A 19404-nucleotide genomic window follows, 5' to 3' on the forward strand; every position below is an offset into this window, starting at 1 on the left:
CTTACACAGTACATGCTGACAACTCAAAAACAAAATGTAGCCTCTTATCCACGTACCTTATACTGCAAGGAGGAAAAACTTTAAAATGATATACGCAACAATCTCCCAAGCATCGTTACCACTGCTAAAACAATTTGTGCCAGAGAAACACCTGGCCTCATCTTAATCAAGGCCTCCTTCATGTACAATGTCTTCCCAGGCTCACCTAAGATAGGTCTAATGAACGCTCTGCCATGAAAAGCCTCTATAAACCCCCATTGTTAACCAACTATTAAGTTATCACCCATCAATCCTACATTAAAAAAAACGTAATGGAAAATGTTTAATAATAATTTTAGCATGCAATTAATATTTGCTATGGAGTTGGCCTGTGATTGTGCAGATTGTGGTACCCAACCGGCTGGAGCCCTGGCTGGAAACATTCTTTCTTACATCACAAGTAGCAGATGAGGCTGGTAGCTGCTCCAAATGATGTTTCACCCCTAGGGTATGGTCAGACTATCTGATTGGAAGCATGCATCCTACAGTTGTCAGCTTGCTCTTGACCGGACTTTGAACTTCCCAACGAGATTGATTTCCAGCCTACAACCTGCAACCTGTCCACAGCAAAATGCTGAGTAAAAACCTAATGTTTATATATTGTATCAGTTCTTACCTAATGCACTGTGCCAACCACTTGGGACTACGTAAAGTCTGCGTCATAATCTACACCTGCGGAATCACATCCAAACATTAACAAAGATCACCTCCACACTACCCACAGAAGAACATTAAAATCTTCAGGAGGTAAATGCATCATAAAAAGCAAAAACATCATAAATATGAGGGTGAAGAACTGCAAAAACTCCACATATTAGCTCAGAATATGGAACAAAGGGCCTCACACATCAGTCTAATCTCCAAAGAGCATCTAATCAACTCTGGTGGCCACAATCAAACATGGTCCTTGGGCCAATCATGATACGCTTCCATCCTTCGGCTATTGCAACATCTTCAATCCTCCCTCATATCCCGGTCCTTGCAACAAGATGGACAATGCAGAACCCCCAATGTTAAATAAATATATACATTTCCAAGTGTATGTAGTGGAAATGATTTAATCCCCAGCCCTAACAAAATACACTTTTAACCAGAACATTTACATGTACCTGCCAACTGACCGTTGACCTCAGTCCACCTACAATCTGGATTATAATAACAATATGGCATTACCACACAAATATAACCAGCAACTTTGTTTCTATTGTTGTAAACTTGGCGCTCCAAGCTAGCACTGAGGTGACAAGTTGGCGCAATATAGAATGCTGAAATAGAAAAATAACACTAGCTAAAGTTGTCAGTCCAGAAGGTTTAAATATTTATAAAGCTTTGGAAAGACCCGTGTCTTCGACTTTAAATACAGCAGGGCTTTGAATGCACAGATTGAAAATGATAATTTACTGCGAGGTTCAGAGAAGTTCTGTGCAAGATCTTATGAAAGAAACTAACCTCATTTTCTATTCACCTTTTCACTTATCAGTCATAAATGAAGCACTGCCTCTGCAGTCTAACAATAAGTATAAATGCGTTCAAGGATTATTCCAGCGAATGAGCAATGTGGCCTCCCTTCGTTATTCATCACTATTATGCTGTCTTGTTAAATGACTGTCAGTGAAAAAAAAATCACAATATGCCTGCAGAAGGCCTAGACACGTAGTAATTGATGAATATTTATGAAAAGCCCCAATAAAATAACAGTTTTACGAGTGTATGCGCACTGAAACATTCCTTCTTAGCTGATGTAGCACTTTGATAATGAAAATCGAATTCTGAAGACTTTGCATAGAATGGAATCACTGAGAAATAACAGTACACATGTTTCATGTTTTAAACAAAACTTCAGATCCAATCCTGTTAGTAATATGCTTTACTTTTGTTTTGAATACATTTTTAATCAGGGTTACGATGGAGATGTCGACTTTATTTTTCACTCCCATGAACAACCGTATCGCTATTAAAAATGAGGTAAATTGTAAGTTTGTCTACAAAACGCCTCATTTGTTCAAAATATGTTGTTATATTGTTTGTTCTGAAATGCTGCAGGCTCCGGTATTACTACTGTGAGAAAGTCAGTGGTCAAATAGAGAGCAGGACAAACTAGAGAAGCAAGGTGCCCAAGAAGAGGAAACACTCCATTCTAATGTAGCCATGTCAGAGGTTGAGCAACCATCAACAACCCCAACGAAATACATTTCAAAGATACAGCCAAAGGGTAGACATCCCTGTATCCTGACGCAGCTATTCACAGAAAGAAGAGGGCCGCAGACTCCTGCAAATTATCTTGACTCCATTCATGTATCTGGCAGGTTCAAGGTGTAACATTCCGAGAGGTGATGGCAGATGCTACATTCAACAAACCCAAAGCAATACAATCAGAAGGTAAGGGGATTTAGTTCCAGACAAATGTTGACATAAAAATGCTAAACGTACAATAAACAGACACTGCCAAAATGTCAGGTGTGAAAATGGAACAAATCCAAACAATCATAACAATCTAAATAAGGAAAATTCTCAACCTAGGCGTTCAATGGGAATACAGAAATCACACACAATCATTCAATGAACTCGTATAAACTTTTCCATGGCTTTTGTGGTGTGGTGTAAGTGAACAGGACAGGTCTGCTTTGAATGGTGCACTTTGTATAAAGTAGACCTTACATTCAAAAAGAATCAGCCAAGTGACAAATGAGTCCCTAACTAAAGGATGCGGATGGTAGAGTCGGCTGAGGCTCCACAATATGAAACCCAGCAGTTTCCATAACTCAATTTGAGAATGGAAACAGAAAGGTAAGCGGAACAGAGCATCCACCAAATTTACTAAGGATATCCCTTCATGACCAATTTAAATTAGCCTCAAAGTGTCCTTTAGTTTCTGTATCAGGACTGCAATCAGTAGGCTCCATTCATCCTAAACCAAATTCCTATTCTGTAAAACCCACAATTAAATCCGTTCACCCCACACCTGACCTCACCGCCATATCTGCTTATTCCCTTCCCTACTCCCTGACTGCCACCATTTTATGCTTTCTGTTATCAAACTCTCTGATGCATGCGGCCTAGAATTTTTCAGAACCTGCATGCCTCACGACGCACCACAATTTATGGCCATATTGCAGGTGCTGGTGCTCCAAGTTCCACTGCACATCTTTCTCCCACTTTCCAAAATCTTGACCTAACTAGTCACAGTTTCTTATCTTTGAACCAGTAAGAAGGAAACTGATATGCAGGGACAGTAGGCACCTCTCATCTGGTGCTGCAGTATTGCTGAAGGTGGTATCCTCTAGTCTTGGAACAACACACAGTGGCTCTGCTGTTCTGTGTCTTGTTGAGCAGTACATACTTGCTGAAGAGATGCTCATATTTCATTGCAACCAGCATTCTGCAGGACAATTCTCTGATAACTTGGAGGCACATGTGCAAGTCTTGAAGGGAAATGTGCTGTAAGGTGTGAAGAAATATACATGACTCATCATTGTGCTGTGAGACAGAAAGAGTGGAATCAGAGACAGAATATCTAGCAGGCATGCCTCTTATGGGCCTGTAATTAATATGACTATATGACTTTGCATTACTGTTCGATTGGTAATGATAATGGTATAGCTATGTTGATGGTGGGGTAAAGTCCACAACGCATTTCAAATCCATAAAAAAAGGTCAGAAAGAGGCAATGGTAAATGCCACTGTCTACAGTTTCTAGATCAGAGTTATTCACCTTTACAATCTTCATATTCTTCATTTAGGTACGTTGAACTGGATGTGGCCTCTCTGCTAAGAGTTCACCTTCTATCTGTACATCAAACTAGCTTCAGTGTCCCATGCTCTGTGCCTGAGGTTCTAGAAGTCAACCCTCAAAACTGAGATTCATCCTGCCACAATTCCCTAGCTTCACACTAAGCATGCTAAAATGCTCCAATCTAAGACAGCTCTGCGCCCAAATGACTTCTAAATTTCACTGGCCAACTATTCATATCTTGTTCCCTATACTTCAGCTGTGTTTGACCGCCCTCTCCCCACGATGCTCCATTACACTGTCTGACCTTTCAATCATTGCACCAACTGCCATCCACCCCCCCCCCCAACTACGTCCTAAGCCACTCCGGAGCCTGTAAATGCTTAGTCCTGCAGCCTACGCCATTATTTCCTCCCTTGCGCACCCCAAATTCATCCTTCAATGCCGTCACCTGACATCTGATCAGGCCCATAATCCTTGCCCTATGTACAGGTCTCAATTCTTCTGCACCTTCCTTGTGCCTGCACTACTTATTATGCTGCTCTTGATCTGACTCGTCAATCTGAAACAATATGCAGCCTGATCTCTGGATTTCACGTGGACCCAAATCATGAACTGAATTAACATGATGCTGATCCATACAGTACATTACTTCCCTTAGAATTTACCTTTATATACCCCTGCCTCTGTCCATCCATGTGACACAAAACTGTTAGACTTGGAACTTTCTGCAGGGTGATTCCCATACGTTTTGCCTTCCTCCTCCCAATTTTAGGATGAATTGGTTTTTGCTGGCCTTGGAACTCAATGCACTCTACCACTACTTACCAGTGCCAAGGTGCTTGTGCTCTCCTTAAACATGTAACATTGGCTTATATCTCATTGGAATATTTAATGTACCTATATGTCTCCAGTAAAGTGGCACTACATGTGCCTAAAGCCTGTAGATTAAATGCTACTACGGCAGTAGCCTCGGTGTTTGATTTTGAGAGTGAGATGGAGGCCAAGCCTATAAAGTCACTGATTAAAATCAGTCAAACTTGATCATCCTGGTCTCATACAGTAGTGATATCTGGGCTTATAAAGAGGCCCCCAAAATACAGGTAAGTGAGAACAAGTTTCTGAGACTTTTACTTGGCTGTGCCCGAATCTGTGGCCTCTTTTGTAGTGCCTGGGGAGTTAGGTGTGGGATATTTTGGATTTGTTGACAATACGACCAATAATTAGATGTATTTCAATTTAGTTAAACACAGAATTGGAGCTAAACAAGGCAATCCTGAAGAATTGTATGTACCTTGATAAGGCTGATCATATCTCATGGTTAAGTTACATTAGGTCAGCCTTCAGGCATTTGGAACACCCAGATTTATTTGATCGCCCCAATAGGATAGTAAGAGGCGATGTTTTGTGGGTAACAAAACATTATTTTGCTGCAGTATAAACATCTAGGGAGAGCAGAGAGGTATGTAAACCATCTGTTGGTAACCCAAGCTAGACCTACCCTCATCATTTTACAGATGTTGCCTAATAAATAAGTCTGTCTCAATGCAGCTGAATATTTAATAAGTCCAATTAGGACTAGGAAGAGATGGGGTTGACAGTGATTTTATGTGATATTTGCCTTTGATCTCATAAAGTGTGGTCTAATCCTAATACTGGATTACTGCGATGCATTATGATTTTTAAATAATTTTAATATAATTTTCATTTTTGTTGCTCATTTGAATTTTTATCTATTTGTCACGTTATTTCGATACACTGCAGCACTGGTTGTGCCACCCACTTACCTAGCTCTTAAAACATGTCTCTGGCCTGCCACTGCAGCCTGTATATGTAGTTTAAACTGCTATTTGCACTTGGCAAAATACACTTTTTTACCAAGCCCAACCATTCCCTTCTTATACATATAAGTCACCCCTAGGGTAGGCCCTGGACAGCCTTGAGGGCTGGGTTCAGTGCAATAAAAAGATAGAACACATTGTTTTACGTTTCACATGTCCTGGTAGTGAAAAATTGATTTTCACAACTGCCAGGAATACCTCTTCCATAGACTTGATTTATGTTATTTCATTTTATATGTGTAATTTCCTAATAGAAATAGGTAGCTAGTTCATATTTAGTGTTTCTGGAATCCTAATTTAAAACCCTAACTTATGGGAACGTCGGAATTCTAAGTTACAGTTCTGAAAATGCCACTTTTCGAAGTTGCCATTTTCTTGCCTTAGCCATTCAGTGCTATTTGCCTGACACTGGTCACATGAATGAGAGTATCTGATTATTGAGCTTTGTGTATGCCTCTTAGACAGCCACACATAATGCGGAGCTTAGGTGTGAATAGATGGGTCATCACTGGCAGGATGGAAGGGAGGAGCTAGACACAGCCCCATTTCCACTTGAATTTGTGGTGTTCTGCCTACACACAAAGGGCTACATACCCCCTGTACTTAATCTGGAGCCAGTACAAGGACTTTAAGGCACTTGTGCATTTCAAAGGCATGCTTCTAGATGCTTCTCCCCATTCAAGAGGAAGGGCACCGGGAAACTATTTAGGACCTCACTCACCAACTCTTCAGTACACTGGTAGACCTGTGGATAGTCTGTCAGGAAGAAGGACGGCTGTGCTGCTGAAATGACTGCTACTCTGCAAGGTTGCTGCTCTGAAGAAATACTGCCCTGCTAGGCTGACCTGCTACCTGCTGCCCTCTTGCCTGTGTGAGAAGACTGGACCTGTATCAGTTATACCCAGGACCCTAGAGTACATCCAAGGGCTAGATGGCTGGCCTCCTGATTTAAGCCTCAGGGACAAAAGTGTTGAAAACTACTCTGCCAAGTGGTGCAACCCCAGTCCAGGACCCTTGGAAGTTGGCCTAAGGTGGTTTGCCTGCCTCTGTGGACCCAGATGAACCAATGCATCTCATCTGCTGCTTGGTGCAACGCCAAGCAGAACTGACGCTTTCTGCTGATGCGTGCTCCACCCGTTGCAAAGACCCACATCAGAGTCGGCAGCCTCTTAAGAATTGCCACAGTGCAATGCATCCTTGATGCTGACCCTGCATCCTCATCGACGGCAGCCTCAACGATGGTGCTGGACTTCTCATTGTAGCCTTGTTGTTCCTCAAAACTGATGCATCACCCGGACTGCACAATGCATTCTTGATGTCGGAATTCAAAGTGCAAGCCCTATTGACGGGTTTCTCAACAAAGACATAGGCCAGTGTATCGAAGCCTTGCTGCATTTCGAAACAGACACACCGCTACAGCTGAGTGACGCATCTTTGAAGTGAAACTCCGAGACGCCACTCAAACTAGGATTTTAGGTATTTTGTTCAGCGGTCCCAATTGGGTACCTGAAACCGGCCTGGGCTCCATCACAGTCAGCCTAAACTTGTGACTTTGTCGTGTCCTGCAAGACAAGAGATCTACAGTTGGCACTTTGTGCTTTTTGGCACTATATTCAGTGAAATCTTTGGATCTTTGTAGTTTTGGTCCTTATTTATTTATTACAATTTACTCTACTTCTCTAATTTGGTGTGGTACTCTTTTTTGTGTGATGTTTTTCAGTTTGTTGCAAATACTTTACACATCGCCTCCAGATTAAGACTGACTGCCCTGTGCCAAGCTGCCAGAAGGCCCAGTGCAGGTTAATTTAGAGTTGGATTCTGCCTCACCCTGGCAGGGTTTGTGGTTGCTGTTTGGCCAGAGCTCACAACCCAGTCAACCAACATCCTAATTTCTTACAATTATCAAAGATGTTATTATGAATTGAGGGGTGGAGATGGAGTCTAACAAGATTTAGAGACCTTCACATTAGAAACTCTAAGTCATCCAAGAAGAAGTTAATAGAGGTAAATATAGCTCATTAGGTCGCAGCCTACCAGACAGCGCAGCTGTGTGGTATGAGAAAGACATCTTGGGGAGTTTCAGAAAGTTGACCTCAAAATACATTCTGCCCATTGCTTGCCATTGGCTTTGTGGTTTGTAACTCACGTTTTCTGGCTGTCCATTTGTTGGTTTTATTTGCTTTAGGCTGTACAGCTCGAGTATGGCAAAGCCATGTTTACAGTATTCTTCCACAAACTTGTTTACTTTAATAAACAGGCCGGTACATTTTGTTCCTATCTCCACACATTTGCTGGGCATTCAAAGACCGATGTCAAATGTCAAGATGTGTCTGTGAGGGAGCCTGGTGTTTATTTTGCTTTCAGCTACCTTGAAAGTGATAAAGTTTAAAGGAAAGAGGAATGCAGTTTACTTTCTCCATGGAGCCTGCTTTTTTATTTTATTTTAGTCATTGCCATCTTAAAATGTATCTCGTTCTTCAGCTACTGAAAACATTTGCCTTTCATTCGAGGGGCATGAAGTTCACTATTGGCTTGTCAGGGTGGGTGAAAGCATGAACATTTCGAAAACTCATGCTTGAAAACTATTACTTACAAAAAAAACATGCACTGATGTAGATGTACCAGTTACTTGTTTTTTTCACATAGATTAACTGGTAAAGAAATTATTGCCCGTTTTCAATGGGCATGCAAAGTTCAGAAGAGGCATGATCTTGATGGTCGTTGGGTAATCGTTAAATTGCTTATTGATCAAATACCCTTAATACTGTTTAATGTTTATGCACCTGTTAATATTGATAATGCGTTTTGGAATCAGATTTCTGATAAGCTCCTTATGTTTAATGATGACTATGTTATTTTTGGAGGTGACTGTAACCAGATTCCCGACCCTTTTTTAGATAGACATTCCTTTGTAAAATTCTCCAATACCAAGATGCATTCACAATTCATCCCTGCCATACGTCGTAAAGCTTTAATCGACACATGGAGGCTCTGTAATCCTGATCTACAGGAATGCACTTTTTACTCCCCCCTCACAATTCACAATCTAGAATCGATTATCTTTTCTTCAGTAAACCCTTGTCTCAGCTTCTCTCCCATGCCGAGATTGGCTCTATCCTAATATCAGACCATGCTCCAGTTTTTGTAGATTTTGATCTGTTACCTTTTTCCTCTCCTGCTGGTAGATGGTGTTTTAGTAACTCACTACTATCAGATCCCATTTTCACAGACCAATTCACCTCTTTTGCTTCTGAATTCTTTTCTATCAATTCTACTTCAGACTCTTCTCCAGTAATGATTTGGGAAATTTTGTTTCACTGAGAAAGACATTTTTTGAAGCCACAAAAGCTCAGTTATTAACCAAAATTAAGCCACTTGAATATTGTTATTACCACTCTAATTCGGAAGCGTCCTTAAAAAATCTTGTTCAGGCAAAAATCTCTTTTAATAAATTAGCTACAGAATCCGCATCCTCTTATCTTTTAAAAAGCAGCTCCCGTTATTATGGAGGCCAGAATAAGATGGGCAAACTACTTGCAAATTATTTAAAGATTCGTCGGGAATGGACTAAAATTGAATCCATACGTAACAATGTTGGTGATTCGCTATTAAAAGATAATGACATTCTAAATGAATTTGTTACTTTTTATAAAAATGTGTATATACCGGAACAACAACCTTCCTCTGCTACACTCTCCTCTTTCTTCCAATCAATACATTCTCCTCCCACTTATGACACTGATTTTGCCTCATTAGAATCGGACATTACTTTATCGGAAATTAAACATGCTGTATCAAAACTGAAAAGAGGTAAAGCACCTGGTCCTGACGGTTTTACTATTGAATTTTATGCTCACTTTGCGTCCTTATTACTTCCCCATCTCTTATTACTTTATCAGTATTTTGTTAAAGATGGTTCCTCTTCAGGATCTTTTAAAGAAGCTGTGATCTGTTTAATTCCCAAAGAGAATAAAGATTCCTCTTTTTGTAAAAACTATTGTCCGATCTCCTAAATTATTCTAGATTATAAAAGTTTTGCAAAGATACTTGCTCTTCGTATTTTACCCAACATTATTGGCCCGGAACAATCAGGTTTTGTCAAAGGACGTTTGTCTTCAGACAATTCCAGAGTTTTCTTTAACATTTTAAGTAAGGTGTCTTCTCTTGACTATCCCATTACTGCGATAGCATTCGATGCTGAAAACCATTTGATCGGATTGGTTGGGACTTTATGTTCCAGGCACTTAAATAGATTGGGCTCCCTGTTAAATTATTTTCTCTTATTTCTTTATTATATTCTAGCCCTAAAGCCTCTATTTTTGTTAATGGGACATCCTCTAAATATTTTCCTCTTTTTAGAGGAGTTCGTCAAGGCTGCCCTTTATCTCCTATTTTATTTATAATTGCTTTAGGACCTTTTTTAACGAAAATTAGGTTAGATGACAGAATTACTGGTTTTAAACTTCCCACTACCCATGTTAAGTTGTCTGTTTATGCTGATGACATCCTTCTATACTGTTCAAATCCCTCTATTTCTCTTCCAGCTTTCTTTTCCCAAGTTGATTCCTTTTCTCAGTTATCCGGATACCAACTTAATTCGGATAAATGTGAAGTTCTTCCTCTAAATATTCTCTGTCTGAAACAGGATTTTATTTCTACTGGCTTCCCTTGGAAAGCCTCTAAAATAAAGTACTTAGGTTTATGGTTTTCCCCCACTATTTCAGAAACTTTAAAAGAAAACTTTGATAATCTTTCCAAAACTTTATCTATATCTATTGACCGCTGGGACCTACTTTTCCTCTCCTGGTGGGGTCACCTAGACTCTATTAAGGTGATGCTTTCTCCGTTAATTCTCTATCTTCTATCTACGATCCCACATTCCTGGTTTCTTTTTAGAAAAAAATTATTCTATATTAACTAAGTTCCACTGGAAAAATAAAGTTCCTCGAACAGCTCTGAAAGCTCTCAAAGCTGACAAATCCTCTGGTGGTCTCAAATTTCCTGATTTTAAATCATATCATTATGCTTTTTCTCTGAGACAATCCTCTCGCTAGCAGTCTCCCGATCAATGTGTCCATCCTCCTCTTTGGTTGGCTATTGAGAAACATTTTATAGCTCCTTTCCATTTTAATAAATCTCTTGCTTTTACTAATAATATTTCTTCCTTTCGTCCTCAAGTGATCTCCCATACACATAAAATATTAACACTTCTTCTTCCGTCCTCTTATCCTTCTTTTACCTCATTAGATCAACAACCTATTTGGCATAACCACAAGTTACGTATCAAAGGCCGTACCTTTTATTGGAAAACCTGGTGACTCAAAGGTTTACTCTGGATTTCACAATTGGTATTTAATAAATCTCCTTTATCCTTTTCTGAACTTTAATTAAAATGTTCTTTACCCTGTTCCTGTAAATCCCAGTTTGACCCACTTCTTCCTCCTCTCTTACAATATCTTCTTTCCTTACCAGCTGACCCCCACGTTCCTACCAGATGTTCCAATCTTTTTCCTTTATTATCTATTAATACATTTGCTTCTTCTCTATATAGAAATTTGTTTTTCTCCTCTGACAGGGCCAAAGGGAAGTATGAACTGGCCTGGGAAAAGGATCTTGCAGAATGGCGGCCTATTCCATTTTGGGACAAATTATGGTTAAGATTTCATAAAACATTTAGAGCAGCTAATACATCTCAGACTCTTTATTTTATTTGCAAATGCCTTCTATTTACCCCAACGAAATTAGCCTCTTTTTCCGCAGACTTTTCCTCAGCCTGTTGGTCATGCAATGGCACTTCAGCTGACTTAAAACATATGCTTTTTGAGTGCCCCTCTCTCCCCCGTTTTTGGCTTCCAGTTTGGTCCCAAGTTAATAAAATATTTAACACCCACATCCCTTTTCCATTTCCAACATCTTTTTAGGTTCCTTATCACCTTCCTGGCCTCATCCATCTCCCAACTCCTCACTAATTGGCTTGTTATTAGCGATAGTCCTGCATTTGATAACTTTAAATTGGAAACAAGCTGACAAAGTTACTTTAAGAGCTTGGTGAAATGCTGTTTGTTTTCATCATAGATTAGACACAAGCATTGTCACCCCCTTTATGTTTATCTATTAAACAAGATCTTTTATGGCTCCCTCTATCCTCCCACCTCACGGACATAGCTTCAGCTTCTACTACTACAGCTAATACTTCAGATGAAGTTAGGAATCCCCCATAAATCCTCTGTTGTCTTTTTAAACTCTCATTTCAGATATATATATTGTTTGATATGACTCCTTTTTCCTTTTCAATTATTGTATTTCAGAATTTATGTTTTTATAGTATACTTATTGATGTTCTTGTTGACAGATTAACATTACGATTCAGGTAATATTCTTAACTGTACTGTTATGTTATTGATACTCTCCTCTCTCCCTCTCTCTCCCTTCCCTTTTATCAGTTATGGATTGTACTTTGTTTTTCCAATGTACAGTATTACTTTTTCATAGTGAGTTCTCTTACATGATGTCTCTTTCTATGTATGTTATAATCTTTTCTTTAATAAACTTTGAACTTAAAAAAGAAGGGTCTTGTGGGTCTTGTGGACCTGATTTAAATCTCAGCGGACAGATTTCTCCATCACAACGGTGGCGGATATCCTGTCAGCCAAAATACAAATCCTATTATGTCCTATGGGATTTATATTTCAGTGGACAGGCTATCTGTCACGGCTGTGACAGAGTAACCCATCCACTGAGATCTAAATCAGGCCCTCAGTCTAATGTGCTAGTCCTAATAAGTTGAAACAGTTCTATATGAGAATTAAATACATTTTTTGAATTTTCGTTTAAATTTAGCTACTCAATAATTATGTATTCCATCTGCAAATGTGCCTCTTTTGGAACACATATATTACTGGATATATACGATTTCCTTATTTATCCTTGCAGGCACTAGAATTATGATTTGAATGGTGCAGCAGGTGCAGTGGCTCAGGGGCCAAAACGTTTAGGAAATCCAACGAGCACAGATTATTGCTATATTTTACTACTAAACAAGCAGTTACAAATGCAGTTACCTAGCAGACACTGAGGTCATGATTTTCATGGTTCAACAGGTGAGGTGACAGAGGGGCCAAAAGCCCTAGGGAACCCACTGAACACCGATTATTGCTATAATATACTACCATGGAAGCAGCCACAAGTGTGATTACCTTGCAGGCACTAGGGTCATGATTTGAATGGTGCAGTGGCACAAGGGCCAAAAGCTCTTGAAAACCTACTGAACACGGATTATCGCTATATTTTTGTGCTACAAATGCAGTCACTAGTGAAATTACAGGTACTCAGGTCGTTATTTGAATGGTGCAGCAGGTGCAGTGGCACAAGGGCTACAAGCCCTAGGAAACCCACTGAACACTGATTATTATTATATATTACTATGAAACAAAAAGTCAAGTGCAATTACCTTGCACCATGCTTTTGCATGTCTGTATTCCACGTGTTCTTCCTCGGGAAAAAAATACAAACCAAAGAATAGAACACACTTACCACTAAAATACGATTATCAGTATGAAAGAGAACCAACAGATGCACAAATGCAACCTCATTTTGATTCTTGACCAAAAACTGTGGGTCAGTACAATAGCAACATGAAAACTTACACTTCAAATTTGCACTTAGAAGCATAACTAGCTGTACACACCAAGGTGCAATGTTTGTGACAACTTAGAAATAACTGTGAATAGTCAACAGTACATGCTTGCTTCGTTGTTACCTTTTTAAAGTCCCCATATTTGCTATATTCACAGAGCATCATGTCAAAGAATATTGGGATGGTGGCTTTCCGTAACTCCATCTCTGGAATAAGGGTCATCTCCAAAATTGGTCCGACCATTCCCGGGATAAAGTTGATTTTGTTTTGACCTATAGATTAGATGTGTAGAATTTAAAGGCAATACAACAAACACAACTGCTTTCACAAAGTGTTGAACACATAAATAACACAAATTGTATTTTAAAAATGAGAAGCAAAAGTATAAATGTATTTTCATATTTTTTGACAAATATAAATGAACATAATTAAAGGATTTCTAAATAAAATCTGTTAGTACACGCTTTATATTCTAAATTAGCGTCTATCACCACTATTGGTATAGCCCTCTGAGGAGGCACAACCTTTTCAGAATGGGTGGCTGCAATGTCACTCTCAGCTAAAATGTTCATGTCCAAGTTGTCAATCTTGCCTCTAGTCTCTATCACCACCTCCGCCATCTCCTCTACAGGGAGAGAAAAGACTGTGTCTGACAATAGCTAATTTTTATCAGCTGCTGGAGCAGAGTTAACAGTAGAATTCTCACCTTGCTGAGTATTTTGTTGATCGGCCATTTCAGACAGGGCAACAGTCTTACCTCTAGGCTGTGTTTTCTTTTTAAACATTCCAGGAATTTTAACCTTCGTGCCTTATACCTCACCATCCATTCTAACCGGGATCGGGGAAAAGATGTGCCCCCTTGCGCAGAATTACCGGTTCCAAAAGCACCACCATCCGCAACGCTCGTAATTGGGGTCACCGGGTTGGCCGGCTCCTCGGGAGCACCGCCAGTGGCCCCCCCCCCGTAGCAGCAGCAGCTGCCCGTGTCTTCGGCCCTTTTCCAGTGGTGCTGCTGGCGTTCTTGGGCGCCATTGAATCCGGTGCAGAAATCCAGCCTGGGTCTTCAGGATGACTCACCGTCCATGGAAGAGTTACCAATGCAGTGACCAATGCCGTGAAGCCGGCCAAGGCAATCCTCCAGAGCTTGTTTTATTGAACACAAATCGCCATTATTGATCATTTATGTGCAAGAAGGGACAACTTCCTGCACATAAACAATCCTTCCCTGCAACACAGACACCCTTGCACTATGTTGCAAGTGTGCCTGCGTTGGCACTAGGCAGTTAATTGTATTGTTACAGAACACAGGGCGAGCTGTATCATTGTTAATGTGTTGCATCCCTGAGTTTTGGAAATGTCAGAGCGTGGTGCTGACAAATTCAGTGCAGCTCAGTGCCTCGCTATTTCCTACATGTCAGACAAACTTTATGCACATTTGTCATGTCATGTGATGCAAATGTTTGAAGCCAATCAAACAATGGCTTATCAAGTAATAACTACTGAACAGCATCCCACCAAACCAACAAGAAAATGTATAATAAATAGTATTCTACTTCATGTCAGATGTAGTATAAATCCATTCAGCGGTTTTGGCTGTAGGAGCAAGCACAATTTCCAATGAGAGTTAAAATGGGAAAAACATTTCTTTTTTTTCCTATGAACCATTAGTATCATAGCCAGTGCTGGTCTGACATTTCTGGCTGACTGCCACTGCCAGACAGGCCACCCTAAAATGGTTAGCGTGTGGGTCCTTTTGTATATCCCGTTGTCCAAGACAGGACCAGAAAAACACACATGCGCTTTCAAAGCTGGCCCATCTTGCAGTAACAGGCTGCCTTGAAATCACAGTACAATACTGACAATAGCCTGCCTCTATTATTTTCTATCAAGTGGTTGCTGTACCAGTGGTTGGCCATTTGTGGTTCTGGATTTACTCAAAAACTAGGCTGGAGTACGTTTAAGGCTGTTTTGTCATTGTTTAGCAGAATTAGCAGAATTAGAGAGGTATTTTGTGAACTGAAATTGTCTTACTTTTATTTGGGTGTCTTTTTGTATTAAAATGCCCCTCCCGTATCCCATCCTTAAGTTTTTCTAAATCCTTCCCATTTAGCAGTAATTAGTTCCCATTTTTCCACCACTCAACCTTGTCCCTCCCAAACTTATTACTAATGTGTGTGGAGATCTATGCATAGGAAAGATGGGGGAGGCAGAGATCGCCAGCTGTCATTTTGGGAACTGCATTTTGTAGAACATGAAGTATTTCTGCTGAATTACATACTCGAAAATGCCCTTGGTGAATCTGGCCATATATTTCCAAAATGCTATCTAGGGTGTCCAAAATGCTTAACAATTACTAGGCAATCTGAAACAATTATTTTGTAATGGACATTTTGTATAGGGGTGTGCCATATCCACGTAATTTAATTTTGAACGATTATTCAACATGTTGGCAAAATGTGAAAGTATGTGTAATTACATAAAATCCATCCTTTGTGTGCTATATTTTAGCTCAAAAGACATCCACATGTCAAGTTGTGGCACAAGGGCTCATTTAAAGAAATGGATGCCAAACAGCAGCCACTTGTGTTTTGTTTCAGAGCATTTGTAGTACACTTTTATTAAAAAGCTATCTGGGACTTGTTTTGCCACCCTGAGAAGGCTACGCAGATTTTTTCCGTTGCTTCCCAGGGAGGCAAAAGAGACTGTTGCTCGAGCTCTCATCCTAGCAAGGCTGGACTATGCTAACGCTCTGTTTAGTGGCATTCCTGCTTATCTGGTTAACCGCTTGCAGGTTATCCAGAATGCCGCTGTCAGACTTTTGTTTAATGTCCCGAGATGGAAGAGCGTTCGTCTGCAAATGAATAGTCTCCACTGGCCTCCGGTGTCCCTGCGCATCTTGTTTAAATCCCTGGTGCTCTTGTTTAGAGCAATTCACGATCAAGGGCCTGTTTATCTGCAGAAACGATTAATTCTTTATGTCCCCACTCGAGCTCTCAGATCATCCTCTCAGTTTAAGATGACTCTCCCCCGCTTTAGGCGATCTAGGCTAGGGGGCCAGTCCATCTCTGTGGTGGCTGCCCGGGCCTGGAACGCCCTTCCCCTCCAGCTGCGCTCCATTCAGGGTGTAGCCCAGTTTAAGAAAAACCTAAAAACGCATTTTTTCACTAAGCTGGTCTAAGTTGGTCTCTATTATGTTTTTCCCTGCTTTTTCCCATCGCGCCAGGACACTCCCAAGTATCAGAGCGCGCTATAAAACGGTTTATACATACATATACATATACATACTTTTACCGCCAATGGTTAGTTTGTGGTACATTTGGAATATTTGAAATATTCCTGCTACCTGTCGTTCTGATGTTTTACATTGTGTGAGAAGTGGATTATTAGTTGAAGTAGATGGTAGTCCCCATCAAGTAATAACTGCACTATTCCCTATTTGGTCCAAATTCAAAGCTGAGATCAACCTTTGGTGCCTGTAGCACAGAGCAGACTGGCTCAACGTGGGAGAAATGTTGAAAGCCTTTATCAGTGTTCTAACAGTTAAAAAGTAAAGACCACAACATAATAAAACATCTCACTACAATTTATGTAAATACAGATAATTGTAATGAGCAGATAGAGACAAAAATGACAACATTCCAATCTAGGGAACTGGAGATATGATTTTTCAAAGCTTTAGATGTTTCTAGCACCAAATAAGAAAAAAAAACACCAACCGCAGGTTTCTGGCTGCACTACAGCATGGTCCAAGTAAAAAAACTAAAGCCAACCACAGTGGATTACATACAGGAACCACGATTATCCCATAGAAAGTTTATTCTGACAGTCATTTTTCTGAAGAAAAGTTCTCATCTGCGAGTTCATCAACAGTTTGGGATGTTAGCTGGATCTGAAGAGCAGCTCATATAGGGCAGCTGATTGAATTGTTAGATCTTGGTGGGAACCTCAGCCTTAGTGGGAAGTTCAGGATTTTCAATGTTGATGGGGGGAAACTCTGAGTGGGCAAAGTGGGCAAGACAGTGGTCCTTGTCAGGGTGCTGCTCTGTGTTGATTCTGTTGAAACCCTCTATGTTCATACCTACAAACTTTTGAAAGTCAGGATCCTTTCAACAGGGCAAACCTGCATGTTCAGTCTGACCAGCAGTTTGACATCTTCACTACAGCTTGGTGACAGTCCAGTGGAGCCTCTGGTACTTTCGAAGATAAATCCCGTAGGATAAATTGGGATTTATATTTTGATGGATGGAATATTCTTCATCTCTGTGACGGAGTAACCCATCCACCAAGAAATAAATCAGGCCCAAAATCATTCAGCTAGGTAAGGTTCAAAGCTGAAGTTGGTGTGAATAAATCATCTCCCAACTCCATCGGAAGCCGTTTGTTTTGGCTCTAAAAGCTGTGAGGATGACAACGCTGAATTTCATAGATGCAGAGTTTTCTCCTTCACTGGGATTGTTTGATACATCACTCTGGTCCAAGGTTTTATCTAAGGCTGGATATTTTCACCACAAGGTCTTGCTGAACTCATTGCCAATGAGGCACAACATTCTGAGTGGGACAAACCTGGTGTTCTTGGCCACCTTGGAATGCAACTTTCCTGGACAAACTTCAATGCCTGCCTTAGTTCTCCAGGGGTCTTGGAGTTCCCCTCTTCTCCAACTGGGGAAGTTCAGTCGCATCACTTCTTGAACATCCACCTCTGCAGGACAGGCTTCTAGACACCAGGTCTCTTTTCATTCAAGGCTCTTGCAGAGTCCAGTCCTCTGTAAACAGCTTGGCTATCTAGGAGTGTGCCAGCAGGATTTGGGTGTCCTTGAGCCATCTTTTTCTGTTTTATCCATAGAGTCGGCATACAGAAGGACATACACTCAACCCTTGGAGAGTAGTTACAGTCCCTGTGTGCCAGCATGATTTAGGTGTCCTTGAATCCTCTTCTTCCAGAAGGAGTCAGAAGTCTTCTTTCTTTGAGCTGGGCCTTTTTGTCATATGTACTCTTACAAGGCCCAAGAAAGTTATGACGCAGAGTTGGTGGGTTATTCAGTGATTTGCGATTCTTCCTTACCTAGCCATGCCTGCTTTCCCACCCAGTGTCCCCTACTTTCGCAGCACCTTCTCTTTGCTTTACTGTAAACATCCCCACAATCCCTAAATTCAAGATAGCTGAAGTGTTCTTCCCACTAGAAGGGCTCTAGGCAGGCAGGTCCCTAGGCATTCCTCTATGTAGACTAGGGTTGGCGATAGAGCATCAGGAGGCTCCGAGAATGAATGGGAACAGTCCCATTTGGGATCAGCATGTCAAAGAAGAAGTTTTAAGGCTGTCCTATTTTTTCTACCAGCTATCCTGAACTCCTCCCAGATTGCCATTTCCTACCAAATTACCAGTTTTTTTACAACACTTCTGCCTTCTTGGTTCTAAAGACCAGACTTTATAGGAATTCTAATCTAAACATCCACAGTAAAAACTTCTTTTAGACCTTTTTTAAATCACTGAGGATGTATCTTACAAAAATATAGTGAGACATTTTTTGTATATCAAACACCCTGTCCTGTGGACCTACAAGGCACACTTTAAGTGTGACATCTTAATATATAAAATAACCTTTTTTACATGGTCATTGGAGTTTTGCTTGCCATTTGTTACTGTAGTACCATTAAACAGTACCCAAACCAGAGCACAGCTGTGTTCTAGACAGTCATATATTTTTATCAAATATGTGAGCAGTCTAAATACAAACCGCAGCCACATATGAAATTTAGCTCCCTTGACATGGCTGCATTTTCTGCACCACCTGCCATGGTGTAACAGAAAGGTTAAAAAGACCAATTGAGTGAAATTCATTTACCCAAGAGCAAAACTATTTTTAGGACCGGAACACACAGACTGTGACAATCATGAACACTACACAGTCCTATTAACAGCTAAAAAGTAGTGTCCAGAAACAGACACAAAATGACAGGTGACTATGCATAAAAGGTGGATTTCCTCCCATTTGCTACATTAATGCACACCAAAATAAAATGTCAGTAAAGAACAGGATATCATCATCTTCATTGTGAAGTACTTTGACATCTTACGCCGGTGTGCCACAAGCTATCACCTTCTCTTTGCGTGGAACATCGGACATTTAAATAAATGACAATAGGTCATGGGATTATAC

At 40.5% G+C, this 19404-nt stretch overlaps 1 protein-coding gene across 2 annotated transcripts in view; it reads right to left on the minus strand.

Moving 5' to 3' along the window:
• Positions 1-19404, minus strand: part of DOCK2 (dedicator of cytokinesis 2) — a 2042522-nt gene that overhangs the window by 277307 nt on the left and 1745811 nt on the right. For both annotated transcript variants that reach the window (XM_078653374.1, XM_078653373.1), the window contains exon 33: positions 13370-13518. In XM_078653374.1, the coding sequence (XP_078509500.1) occupies positions 13370-13518 (149 nt within the window). The remainder of the gene's footprint in view (positions 1-13369; positions 13519-19404) is intronic.

This window comes from Lissotriton helveticus, chromosome 7 (assembly GCF_964261635.1).
Source record: "Lissotriton helveticus chromosome 7, aLisHel1.1, whole genome shotgun sequence".
Taxonomy (NCBI): domain Eukaryota; kingdom Metazoa; phylum Chordata; class Amphibia; order Caudata; family Salamandridae; genus Lissotriton; species Lissotriton helveticus.